This window comes from Carex rostrata, chromosome 28, assembly GCF_964058835.1.
Source record: "Carex rostrata chromosome 28, lpCarRost1.2, whole genome shotgun sequence".
Taxonomy (NCBI): Eukaryota; Viridiplantae; Streptophyta; class Magnoliopsida; order Poales; family Cyperaceae; genus Carex; species Carex rostrata.
Window position 1 is genome coordinate 2,188,646 of NC_135945.1, and position 13,319 is coordinate 2,201,964.

At 34.5% G+C, this 13,319-nt stretch overlaps 2 protein-coding genes across 4 annotated transcripts; one reads left to right on the forward strand and one right to left on the reverse strand.

Moving 5' to 3' along the window:
* Positions 1 to 460: 460 nt before the first annotated feature.
* Positions 461 to 5,198, reverse strand: LOC144546001 (FBD-associated F-box protein At4g10400-like). 3 transcript variants are annotated; one of them, XM_078294552.1, is made up of 5 exons: positions 5,148 to 5,198; positions 2,943 to 3,854; positions 2,430 to 2,603; positions 1,175 to 1,238; positions 461 to 651 (listed from the first exon to the last, which is right to left on the reverse strand). In XM_078294552.1, exons 2-4 carry the CDS (start codon positions 3,828 to 3,830, stop codon positions 1,206 to 1,208), a joined length of 1,095 nt encoding a protein of 364 aa, XP_078150678.1. In that variant the 5' UTR covers positions 3,831 to 3,854; positions 5,148 to 5,198; the 3' UTR covers positions 461 to 651; positions 1,175 to 1,205. The 3 variants fall into 3 exon arrangements, with proteins under 3 accessions (XP_078150678.1, XP_078150677.1, XP_078150679.1); XM_078294551.1 differs by having other exon boundaries at positions 461 to 654; XM_078294553.1 differs by having other exon boundaries at positions 461 to 654; positions 2,943 to 3,851; positions 5,142 to 5,184.
* Positions 5,199 to 7,497: 2,299 nt separating this feature from the next.
* Positions 7,498 to 9,134, forward strand: LOC144545955 (uncharacterized). Its single transcript, XM_078294503.1, has 2 exons — positions 7,498 to 7,833; positions 8,571 to 9,134. Exons 1-2 carry the CDS (start codon positions 7,798 to 7,800, stop codon positions 8,934 to 8,936), a joined length of 402 nt encoding a protein of 133 aa, XP_078150629.1. The 5' UTR covers positions 7,498 to 7,797; the 3' UTR covers positions 8,937 to 9,134.
* The last annotated feature ends 4,185 nt before the right edge of the window (positions 9,135 to 13,319 follow it).

Sequence of the window (13,319 nt, forward strand, 5' to 3'; positions counted from 1 at the left end):
AACAATATGAATGCAAGTCTTAATGAACATTCACCTCCTACGCAGTCATAATATATTTAGAGAGCATAAAACTAGAAAAAATAAATTCAAAGTTGGTGCGTACCTCTTCGTAATGCACACCTATACTATAGTATACAGAGGACTCATTATTTGGAACCAATAACGTGCATAATTCAAATCGACAATAATGTATTATTCATATTTTTATCAACACAAAGATGCCTCAATAACCCACATAATTCATATACCCTAAAGTAACCTAAATTTTTGAGTTTGGATCTGGACCGCCCGATCTGTTTTGGTATGAATATTAAAGAAGCCTCATGCATTCCAACTTAGACCGTACTATTGGCTCAGATTCTGATCGAACGGTCTGAATGCAAACTCAAATTTTTTGGGGGGTTGTTGTAGGGGATTTGGACCCCAAAAGTTATATGTGGCATATTCCAGAGTTAACAATGTGAATGCAAACTAGCAGTCGTTTCCATACAAACTTTGCCAAAGTTTAGTTTTACATAGTAAACTAATATCACAAAGCCACATAACTAATAAAGTCTATTACATGGTTTAGTACACTACTCGAAGGTCTAAACAATAGAAAGAGGCCCATCATTTTTATCATCATTATTATGTGAGAAACAAGCACTAAACCTGCTAAGGATAGAAAAAGAAAAAAAAAATGAACAAGTGCCAAAATGTAGTAACTTAATGTAATTTTCTCAGGGACTAATTGTTAGTAAAATATCTATTGTTTGAGCCTATATAAATCATTCAACAACCTAGTTTCCCTCACCCCTAATTTCAATCATTTTCCATGTATAGTCTGATTAAACTATTTCAATTCTGCAAAACGACAAAGAGAATATATTATTTGATCCAAAACAACAAAGGAATTGAAGTATAAATGCATTACTGTTAGTTGACAATTCTGCCCTTAGCTCCTTCTGAAGCAAGTGTATTATTCTCAGCGGCTGGCAAGTGTTTTATTCTCTTCTCTTTCAACCCACCCAAACTGACTCTCTCACTCCCCCTTTTCCCCATTTATGCCCTCTTTGCATTTTATAAATTGATTATGTACCTTTCACTTAATTCTTTCAAGTTCTATCTCGACAAAAGGAAAAAGGGGAGGGAATATATAAATTAGTAGGACATTTAAAGAAAATCAAAAACTTACTGCTGTTAAAGCCATGACTAATGGAGCTTCTTTAAGCATGATTGATTAGAGCATCACCTCGACACTGTTGATCCAAAAAAAGAAAGGAAAAATTCAATAATTAGAATGATGAATTAGTAAAATAAATGAATGCAGATACATCTAAATGCAAACTTCTTATAAAGGAAGGATGTACTATTTTGATAAAGGAGTCTTGTGCAAGGATTACTTCTTATGTAAGAATCAGAGATGTAGCATTGAAAAAAAAAGTTGACACCAAACAATTTTCTACAAGCAAGAGCTTACTGAAAAACAGTGGCCGGTACCAACAAATTAACAATCAGCAATCTGACTGAGCTAAGCAAAGGCATTTTCTTCATTTGTTCTGGACGGGAGAGAGAGAGAGAGAGAGAGGGGTCGGGGGTGGGTGTGCCAGTCATAATATGTAAACTTCTTGCGCCGCAATTTGGCTGGCTTAAGGATACAAAACATTAAACTTGTAGGGTTTATCAGAAGCGGGGCTTGTGTGGAGGTGATTATACCATATCAACAACAAAAAAGAATCAATGGTCCAGATGAGAAAAATTGTGGATGTGATATCTTGCATCACAATTTTATCATATAAAAAATCTACAGTCTCTAGGGTTTATAGGGAATCAGCCCTCCAAGGCTCTGATTGTGCCAAGTCATCAGAAGCAAAAAATCCATTTGCCGGTTCCTTAACATATGAAATTATTGTGCCACATATGGTCAAGGATACTCCTACCAAACTTTTAGAATTTATGAGATGCAATTCTTCACATCTGTCACAATACCATGTCATCAGCATGAAAGAACGCATGACCCAAGTGACACAATTACCATCCAAAAAAGTTACCTTCATATTTTCTACAACAAAGACAACTTTGGTTTTTTAACCCCATCTTCTACAACCTCTGATCTTAAAAGATATTGTAAAGCATCTTCAATAAAGGCCTTTATTAATCATTAAATGGACCCAGAAGGAGCCAGGAGTTTTCAAAGATCTTTTAGTACTATGTTAAGAATTAAATTTGTAACAAAATTCTCAAGTATTTCACAGTTAGTTAACAACTACCTTCGTAACATTTAGTCCAACTTTTACCTAGAAAAAAAGGTTCTTCTCAACACAGTCAAAACATTCTATAATTTTCTTTAAATTTTATTACATTCAAAAGCAATTTAATATTAGGGCACTCTTCTTTAATTAAGGTTCACAAAAAAATCAACTGACAATAGTTTGGCAAGAATTGAGTACCTGATAACACAAACTTCTTTTGTTTCTATATATTTGCAGATTCTCCAGATTTGCCGAATATTTCAACATGCCAGAAACCAGATTGGAACTGAAACACATACACTGTTCGCTAATGTGCAAATCCGTCAGGTTGAAAAAAGTAGGACATTTTGGTAATTCCATGCTCAGCAAGTCCTGCACTTACAGAAGAAATAAGCTCAGCTATAATAAAAAAACCAAAAAAGAGAGATCTAATAGCTAATAGTTGTCAATGTTTTCTCAAAAAATGTTAATAGATTGGACACCAACTCGTCAGATATGAAGTATTCATAAGAAACAACTGAAAACATTTGGTACAATGTAGAATCAAATATTCTACGCAGTACTTGTATGCATACAAAACAAGCATTTAATCAGACACCTGGGCTTTTTTCCACATCTCAAATAATTTGCTTACTTGGCCAAGTACACACAACCATTTCTCAAGTTGCAACATAACTAAACTCAAATGGTGAACATCAATGAAACCCATACCTTCATGACACTCCCGCGTAGCTTGAGATTTTTCACATTTGGAAGGGCAGAAAGGATATTGCAATTTCCATCAAAGCCTGTGCCGTCATGCACAGTAATACTCGCATCCACCAGAAATGGCATCTCGTCAAAGATTGCCGCGCAAAGCACATCTCCGCGTAATTCTAAGCAAAGCGATATGAGGTTTGGGGCTCTGATTGCCTTGATCCTTGTTTTATCCAACCCCGAAAAGATGGTCAAGTACTTGAGCTGTGGAGAGGAAATAAAACACATATCAATGCTGCACACATTCAGGTGTAGATCTTCTAAAGCAGGGCAGCCAGATAGGAGTCTTCTTAAAATACAACGGTTCCATGACATTATTCCACAGAGGTGCAATTTCTTGAGTCGGGGAAGATTAACACCCCCAGGAATTACCCCTTTACGAAGGCCTTTACCAAGGCCAGATATGTCCAGATTCAACTCCTGGAGAGATGCGCAGGTGAATATGTCTTTTGGAAGCTTTCTGAATAGGCATGCAGATACCTCTATCACCTTGGCATTGTGCCTAACAGCATAGAGGATCCAAGCGTTGATCTTCTGGTGGTTAACAGTGAAGTTATCTTCCTCACAGAAGAGACGAAAAGCATGCAGATGTAATAAGGGTTCCCGCCTGGAAAGCAAGGTGTCGACAAATCTCATGAAACTCCTTTCAAAATTCGGGCTCTGTGTATTAATTTTCTTGAAGTCCGGCAGGCTCAGATCCAACGAGTGAATAAAAGTCCACAAGTTGACCCATCGTTTAGAAAGCACACACGTCCGAACGGCCTCTTGGGAGTCCAAGAGAGAGAGTATTTGGTGAAGCACAGTATCCGGTAGGTTGCTTAGTCTGTCTTCGTGCGGAGCCATTTTCGTCAACCGAGAACTTCAGTTCTGTGAAAAAAGTGCAAACAAAAGAAAAAGAAAGAAATGTAAGTGCATAAGCCGTGCAAAGGCCCAAAGAAGAAGAGACAATTCATTGGTTTTCCAAACTTATTGAGTGCATTACTGCATTTAAATTACAAAGGAACTATCCATGTTTTTCTATACAATAACTTTATTCTATATATTTCTATACAATAACTTCATTCTATATATTTCTGGTGATTATTGTTCTATATATGTCTATAGGGGCTTCAACCAGTAATCTTCCTCTCTATAGGGGCTTCAACCATGAAACTTCTTTACTTAAAAATTCGAATACGTCTGACAGACACAAAAAGAAATACTGGGAAAGAAAGAGTATCTTGATTTGATCAAACAATAAACACAGTAGAGAATTACAGTATTAATATCCAACTAATAAATCATGCTCCTAGTTACTAATTAGATAAAATTAGGGAAAAGTGAATAACAGTAATAAGAGTTCTCAATTTAGGAGATATTTTTGCTCCTTTGACCTCCGTTTCCTTTATCACAGGCAGTTGCCTCAAACGAACTCGGTTCAGGGTGAAACGATCTGACATGGTGGATCCTAAATGACAGATCCATCATCCCCCTTCTTTTCCTTTTGTCTGTTACTTTTGAGTTGACTGGCCCCACGTCATTGTCTAAAGTGGGTCCTTCAATTAACTCTGACAGTCACGACCCCATCTGTCGGTCTTTTCCCTTATTTTACTGCAAGAGTTAACGGCTCGTTCCTTTCTATTCCCTCTTCAGAAAATTTAACCGAGTCAATTTTATCAACGTTCATTCCAAAACCAATGTTTGCTTCCCAAATTGGTTCTCTATAACCCCCACTGATTTGTTTACCAATTATATATATATTTTTAAAAAGGGCTCTAAATTCAGAAGCCATAATTTTTGTATGATTCAGCACAGTTGAAGACCACTGCCTCACAAATGATTTTCCATGGTAACACAATTGCGCCTTAAATAAGTTTTTTTTCCCTGATTTTGAGATTTACACTAAGATTTTTGGAATATCATTTCCAATTCTCTTCAAAATTAAACTTTATGGGTTTCAACTAAGATCAACAAATTGTGACCGGAAGCAACATGTTGTACTAATTTGTGCATGCAAATTCAAAATCAATCAAAGGAACGAAGTTGACGTCGTCGATTGATTAGATTCAAAACTGAAATTGCCTTATTTTCACAGTTGAGCGAACAAATGATTTGAAGAAATTAACAAACTCGATTTTGTCGATCCGATCGACGCAATCAGAAAATGACAGGGAGACTGACCTCTCTCTAGTTGTTAGAATCCGAGCAGCGGTGCCGACCTGAGAAACCAAACGACGCGAGATTCTACTTTTGTCTAAAGTGAGTCTATATATATATATATTCTATTGTTAACGCAGTAAGGGGGGAATTCAGATCCTCTCCACTATTGTAATAGAGAATCTTTTAGAATTATTGGATCTAGACCGTTCATTTTAACTTGACACGAATCTACAAGCACATTAATAATGCGTTCTGAGCTAACCAGAATCTCAAAGCAGATGGGAGTTAATCTCAAACCGTAAAGGGAAGGAATTTATACAATATTGGAGACGATACTTGTCCGTAAGAGGGACCGGTGGGATGAATTCGCATCCTCTGAGACATCTCATATTTTGCTTTACAGTTTGCAAAATCTCAACCGTTACAATATGTTTTGTGCGAATCTCAAAGCTAAAATAATACTTGCCCCCACGTCTCTCCCGAATAGGCACCGGACACGTCGGTCATGCAAAATATGAGATATCTCAGAGGATACGCACCCGGTGGGATGACACCTTTTACGGACTCAGTAGGTGTCAATGGCATCCTTCAGCCGATTTTTTTTATTAATAGCATTAATTAATAAAATTCAATTTATATAAACATGGTACAGATTTCACAACAATTATAAACATGGTAGTATGAACCAAACCGATCCTCTTATTTCATTTTTCCGACCATCTCTTTAATAAATTTTCTATAAATTTACAAAAGAAAAAAATTAAATTTATATTATTTTTAAATTAAAAGTTAATTTATTAAAAATTATACAATTTTATAATATTATATATGAAAAAACATATTATATGTTGTAATATAATACTAATTATGTAAATCAAAAGAGAAACGTGTTGAATTTTAGTCGGAGAGAGTATGCTCATAAACATACAGAATAAATTAATTTTTAGTTTTAGATCGTATATTAATTTGTTGAAAAGTAATTTGTTGACAACTAATATATTGTAATTAAAATAAATTAATTTGTAGGCTGGAGAAATTCAACAAAGCAAAATGGAATTTCAGACCGTAAAAAACTCTGAATTTCTTATTATGACTCAATTTAGAAAAGCTCACGAAAAGATCTACAAGATTTGCTGAACATTCAGATTATTGTCCAGAAAGTCCACATAGTTATAATACTAATATATCTGAGATTCTGATTAACTGTGACCATAAATTGTATCTTTTCGACTTTTAGATATAATTTGCACTAATCACAAAGAATATTTAATTATTACAAATTAATATGCATCTATCTAATGGAAGAACATTTTTTTTTCAATAAAAGAGGAGATTTACATCCACAATAAAAATACGTAAAATTAGTACTAAAAGAAAGAAATAGGCTTACCAATAAAATAGTGGCCGATACCAACAGAGTTGGACCTTGAATTTGAGAACGAGCTCGTGAGACTCATCTTTTTTTCATTCCTTTTGTGTGTGATGTATCTAGTAGGATATGAATTTAATTTAGAAGATTATTTTATGAAGGGGGGTTGCGGGAGGGAACAAAGAAATTGAGAGAGAGTCGCCGCCTAATTTTTTTATAAAGGGGGATTTGATTTGAGCCGTAATCTCAAACACTATATATATATCATCTTGTACCGCCGCCTAATTTTTTAGGGTTACAAAGTATATATAATATTTAGGGTTTATAATATATATATCGCGTGAATTAAAGTATACTACTTTAAGAAGTATAAATACAGTGAAACACAAACTTAATTTTTCAAGGCGAAAAAAGGAGTGTAAAATAGCTTATATGGAAAGTTCTTACATTACAATTTGGTCCAGAGATAAAATTATTTTCAACTCCGGCATAAACTTTTAATTAATTTGATTTAAATAAAATCATAAATTATTTTTGTAGGTTCAAATTAAACCCCCTTTAACACTTTAAACCAATTTTATCAAGCCCTTATATATGTTATCTAATATGTTTACTTAAACGGTTCTTTTCTTAATTTTTTTTTTCCTTATTTTCTTCTTTTTTTTGTTTTCCATTCCATCAACATCATGATCATCCCCTTGTTTGAAGAGTAGAGCTCCTATTCTCCCATGGCTCTCCTCCCTACTGGCCAAAATAGAAATGCTCAACTCTAAAGTTCCCTTCTCTCTAATTGTATCATTCTTCCCTAATTTTATATCTAGTAATTGAATTGTAACTGTTGTAACCAGTGTTATCGAAACCGGATCAGACCGGTTGGTTCGACTGGAAAAAACCGGACCCGATCACCAGTCCGGTTCAATTCTTTTCAAATATCATTATGTTATTGGACCGTTGTTGGGCCGGTAAAAAACTATTTAACCGGTCGATTTTTATTAAAAAACGGATGAATCGACCGCAAAACAAAACCGGTTCAAGAGTCTTGAGTTCGTATGTTTCTCGTTTCTCTCTTTCAATCATCTTGCGATTCTTGTTTTTCTTCACTTGTCAAGAAAAAGAACACAATTCCTGCTACTAGACTATGTAATCGAATTAGTTTGATTTGTCACCCTTTTATTCGATTCTCTAATATTTCTGCACAAGACTATTGCGCGGCTCAATCAAAACACCTCAAGGCTGTTCTTTCTCAAGATTTAGATTGAAACGAAATCACAAAAGAAGTTGTTTTTTTTTTTTGAGAGAAAAATGAAGGCACAAAAGAAGTTGTTGATATCAAAAACCGTAAGTAATCTCATACAATCAAATTGTTAGAATACTTTAATATTTTAGTTGATTTTATTGAATAGATGAATGCATTTGAGGTGTTTGATGAAATGTTCAAACCAAAGAACGATTCTTTTGTAGAAGGATTCATCAGTCAAGACAAAATTCTATGAAGTCTATGATTTGGTCCAATTTAGACATGTCCATTGGTGGATTCACCACCTCAGGTTTAGGTGTAGTTAAATTACTAGTATTAGCACAAGCAGTTGTGTTACAACTAACCGACTTGAAGCTACTGCTTTGGTTGTTATTATTTACCTCTTGTAGCAATTGGATTAGATTTCTCATTGTTATCAGTGCTATTTATTGGTGTTTGTGGAGAATTGAGAAATGAGATTTGTTTTTCTGGTATTCAGCTCAAAACTATTTGTAACATGATGTCGCTAATCACAACTCAAGACTATTTGGTATAATTTTTCTTATTTCTGTTGTATATATGCTTAAAAATATTTTTGAATAGTGAACCAGATGTGTTAATTTTAGGAAGGTTAAGGTTTTGGGGGTAAAATTGTGTGTTTAGATTTCTGTCTATGATGCTAATTTGAGATGCAAAAGGATCAGTAGTTTAGATTGAGTGTGGTTGTTGATGCATGAAGTAATTTATGGGTTTTTAGAAGATATTAGGTTTATACTTAGTTTTCAAATGTAATCAGTAGTTCTGTTGGGTTTACTTCTATTGGGTTTGATTTGTTTAGGGTTTCGACCTGATAACGATCCTAACTTCGAAGGAGAGGATTCTAACCACGGCTCATCAAAGTCCGGCCATCAATGTGTCACGAGTTGGGCTTGCTATAATGGAAGGAGAACTCAATTTTGACTCGGTCAAGAGTTCAGAAGGAGAAGAAGAGACCAAGGGCAGAGCGGGCAGCCAAGTAAATGAAGAAGTGCCTCTGCAGCAGGGTCCCAGTGAAATAACGGGACAAGTGAAATTGAACAGCTGCAACAAGGGTCCCAGTGAGAAAGAACCAGAGAAGAAGATGGGCATCATAACTGGAGAAGAAGCGAACCATTCTGTTGAGGAGTTTGTTGAATCACTGGCAACGCGCGAAGTCCTTGGCTGATGTGGCACTCGCTGGAGCGTTAGAGCGCTTTTCTTACTCAATTGGAATAATTTCTGTTTTTACTGCATCGCCTATATATAGGGATGGCATAGGTCATTTCAATTTCATGCTTTGAACAATTCTATTCTGTAATTTCTCTTATAACTAAATAGGCGATAGCCTCAGTATCTTTCTCTTATAATACAAATCGAGCTAAGTTCTCAACTCTCTTTTGTTCCTCTTCCTCTATTTATTGATCTGAGATTGTGTATGGCTTTGAGGTCTTGACACAATGGCGTCGCTGAAGGGAGAAGATTACATTATGAATTTTTTTGGTGTCTGGTGATGATCATGTCAGCCGTGTCAGGATCTGACTTTATCAATGAAAGTGATTTTGAATCGGATCTTGATTTAATCGAAGGAGATCAATTTCTCCTCCTACCTCAGTTAACAAGAGGTAGCACCAAATTTTACTCACTCCCTCCCCTCATTGGCTGCAAATGATTTGATCGGAGGAGATCAATTTCTGCCTTTCCCATTTTTCGTCCCTTCTCCTTTTCCTTTTCACCATTTTCTTCTTCCTTCAACTTTCATCCCGATTATTTCAAACAGATCCTTGACCTTGTCAGAGATGATCCCTTCATTCATTTAGACCCGGTGTACATGAGCTGTAAATGAGTCCTCTCTTTTCATGGTTATGTAGGAAACCGGGTTTATGTAGGAAAAGGTTACCGGAAAAGGGCCCCGTCTGTAAGGGTTAATGAGTCCTCTCTTTTCATTTTATTCAACTTCTCCAGTTTCCCATAGTGCTGGATATATCCAGTTACGCTCTTTCTTCTATTTTATTTTGCTCTTTTCCTTTTCTCGGCCCAAACCTCATCTCTTTTCCTTAAGTCTGGGCTGAAGACTTTCTTCTTCTTTTTTCTTTCACTTGGAGTAGCAGAGCCTCTTTTCGGATTTCTTTCTTTCTTTATTATTTTTTAGGTGTCAACAGATATATTTTCAAATATATCTTAGTTAGTGCATAGTTTTATATACCGATAATTCATCTATTTTGTAGAATGTTAATACACAAATTAATACTACAAAAGCACAAAGTCCAAGAACACAGAGTGAAGGAACTGTACTTTTAAGCTGGGGGCTAATATGTAAAAGATAGGATAAAGACCGCAGTCCATTATTTTAAAACTAAACTGTTGTTCTTATATATATATATAGAGAGAGAGACAGACAGACAGATAGTTTTCTCAACTCTTATAGCATTAGGGCTAATATAAAAGGGTTCGGAGATTAATTTGTAGGAACTAAATATAAAAAATTAAAGAAATAAAGGAGAATATATGAAACTCACTAATAGTTGGGAGGTACCTAAATCCTTTAGTCAGTCAAAAAATAAAAAGCAGCTGACAGCATCCGTAATATAAATTTAACACCACAAAATTATGTAACATCCTTTTACTGTACAGCAGTATCCATTATGTACCAGTACTTTCATCAATATCACCAAATAACCTGAAAATTTGTTCCACAGACTCAACATACTACCTCAGATTGTTGGAGCTTGAAGTTTCCAACCTTAAAAAAACATACTACATCAGATTCAACTGGCTTCTATCAATAGCTTTCTCAGCTAGCAAGTAAAGCTAGAGAGAAAAAATGATGCAAACCTGTACGAGTACCTAATGTATACTAGAATCTGTTTTAGTAGAGTGGATATAATTGCTTAACAGAGTGGGTTGCTAATACTCAGGCCAGAGATAACCAAATTGATAGAAGTCAGAGAGATTGAGAGATAGAGAGAATTATTATGGAATAGAATGATATCTTTCATTAACCTTCAAATGATACAATAGCTTGGTATATATAACAAGCATATGTCTTTGTAATCAGCTGTATCTCTACATAACAGAAGACAGCAGCTTAACTACCAGTTAGTTACAAATGATCAACTAATTACAAGTATACCCCTGTATAACTAATGTATCCAATACAAATCCACAAGAACAACTAATTGAAATCAAGGTAATCTGACATTTCCTTCCCTATGATATTCCAATCAGATATCTCGAGCTCAATAGTTGCATGGTTGCTCGTACTTGGACCGGGAGCAATTGTATTCTGGTTATAGCTGGGAAGCTGATTATTGTTTTCCATTCCCTCAGCAGAATTCGCAAGGAAGTCGATCTGCCCCTAAAAAAAATTAAACTAAATTAAGTTTTAATATACATAATTAAAATTTTAAAATCACAGGTGTGGCTTAGCGAGCCTAAAAATGAACTAGACGTGCCCCTGTTATATTGAGCAAAATATGCAAATAGTAGAATAACCAATTAGAAGAAAAGTATGAAAGAAAAAAAGAGAGTAAATGAAATCACACTGAATTACTGAATTCTAATTGATATCCGAAGAATAACCCATATGTTGTTACCGGATGAAATAAAAGGAAAAATATATATATTGTTAACACATTTGCTGAACATTAAATGAAATATATTTATAAATTTGTTAACTAGAAAAATAAATAATCTTTTTAACTTATTTTGGAGTGAAAAAAAATTAGATCGGTATACATTACCTGGTGACCCAACCTGCCCTCAGTAGCTGCAATGAAATTAGGAGATAATTGATTAGGATCCTGGTTGAACCAAATGTTTGTGTTTGTGCTTGTGCTTGGATCCGGTGCAATTCTATTCTGGTTATCCGTTGCTTCTGTAGAATTCACAGTGAAAGTAGGAGATAATTGATTAGGATCCTGTAGGCCTGCATTCTGTCCAATAATCTGTGCATGAATTCAAAAACATAGTTCATTATATTGAGCAGGATGCACATAAAGAAAAAGATTAATCAATTAAGAGAGAAGTATGAAAGAAAACAAGTAAATGAAAGAACGCTGAAAGATTATTTTTAACTTATTTTCTGAGTTAAAAAAATTAGGTCCTTGTATATATATTACCCCCTGAACATATGAATTGTTCATTTTTTCAACAGTCCATGAAGGAATAGTTGCAAAATTATTATTGCTACCGATGTTCTCGGGCACAGTAGTTGCATGGTTGCTTGTACTTAGACCGGGTGCAATTGTATTCTGGTTATAGCAGGGATGCTGATTACTGTTTTCCATTCCCTCCATAGAATTTTCAATGAAGTTGACAAATAAATTATCACTATCATGCACATTTGCATTTGGATCAAACATTTGCGCAAGAACAAAAGTATAGTTCATTATATTGTATGGGCAGAACTAGAAAACCTTGATAGGGAGGACTGGAATTTAAAATGTATAATGTTGTGGGTGAAATTTGGACTCTAACCCCTAGATTAAAAGTAAATATTTGATATTCTATGAGAGGGTCTAGACTATACAAAAAATACTAAGAATAAATTCAATTAAATTTCAATATACATAATTAAAATTTTAAAATCATAGGGATAAAACAATGGACCTAGATCCACCCCTGATATTGAGCGAAATATGCAAATAGTAGAATAACCAATTAGAGGAAAAATATGAAAGAAAAGAAAGTTTACTGAATTCTAATTGCATCCGAAGAATAACCCATATGTTTTTACCGGATGAAATAAAAGGCAAAATTTATATATGTTAACATTTGCTGAACATCAAATGAAATATATTTATAAAAATCTTTTTAACATATTTTTGAGTGAAAATATATTAGATCGTTATACATTACCTGGTGATCCAACCTGCCCTCAGTAGTTGAAAAAATGCTTGTGCTTGGATTGGGTACAGTTCTATTCTGGTTATCCATTGGCTCTGTAGAATTCATAATTAAATTTTGAGATAATGGATTTGGCTCCTGCACACCTGCATTCGGTTCAACCATCTGTGCACGAATACAAAAGTATAGTTCATTATATTGAGCAAGATGCACACAAAGAAAAAGGTTAATCAATTAAAAGAAAAATATGGAAGAAAACAAGCAAATATAATCACATTGCAATACTGAATTCGTGGTAATCATAAGCATGACCGGTATGTAGTTACCAGATAAAATCTATTTAACTTGCATAATAGCTAACATTAGTTTGATAACAAGAGCAAAAGATACAATCTATTTAACTTATTTTTGTGTGAAAATAATACTAGTTCCTTATACAGTACCGGGAGATCGAACCAATTCTCAATAATTGCATAACTTGTGCTTGGCTGGTTATAGATGGGATGGTAATTCCAGTTATCCGTTGGCTCTGTAGAATCCGTATTGAAATTATAAGATAAATTATTAGGCTCCTGTACATCTGCATTCGGTTCAACCATCTGTACAAGAATACAATATAGTTAATATTGAGCCTGATTCCCAAGAAGAAGAACATTAATCAATTAACAGAAAAGTATGAAAAAAACAAGTACAAGAAATCACAATGTAATACTGAATTCCTAGT

Bases quoted from the DNA above. Each gene is read 5' to 3' on its own strand.
- LOC144546001 (XM_078294552.1), bottom strand. From the start codon at position 3,830: ATGGCTCCGCACGAAGACAGACTAAGCAACCTACCGGATACTGTGCTT. The intron at 2,604-2,942 runs GTATGGGTTTCA...CTGTAAGTGCAG, and splicing joins TACGCGGGAGTGTCATGAAG to GACTTGCTGAGCATGGAATT. The intron at 1,239-2,429 runs GTACTCAATTCT...TTGGATCAACAG, and splicing joins AAAGAAGTTTGTGTTATCAG to TGTCGAGGTGATGCTCTAAT.
- LOC144545955 (XM_078294503.1), top strand. From the start codon at position 7,798: ATGAAGGCACAAAAGAAGTTGTTGATATCAAAAACC. The intron at 7,834-8,570 runs GTAAGTAATCTC...TGATTTGTTTAG, and splicing joins AGTTGTTGATATCAAAAACC to GGTTTCGACCTGATAACGAT.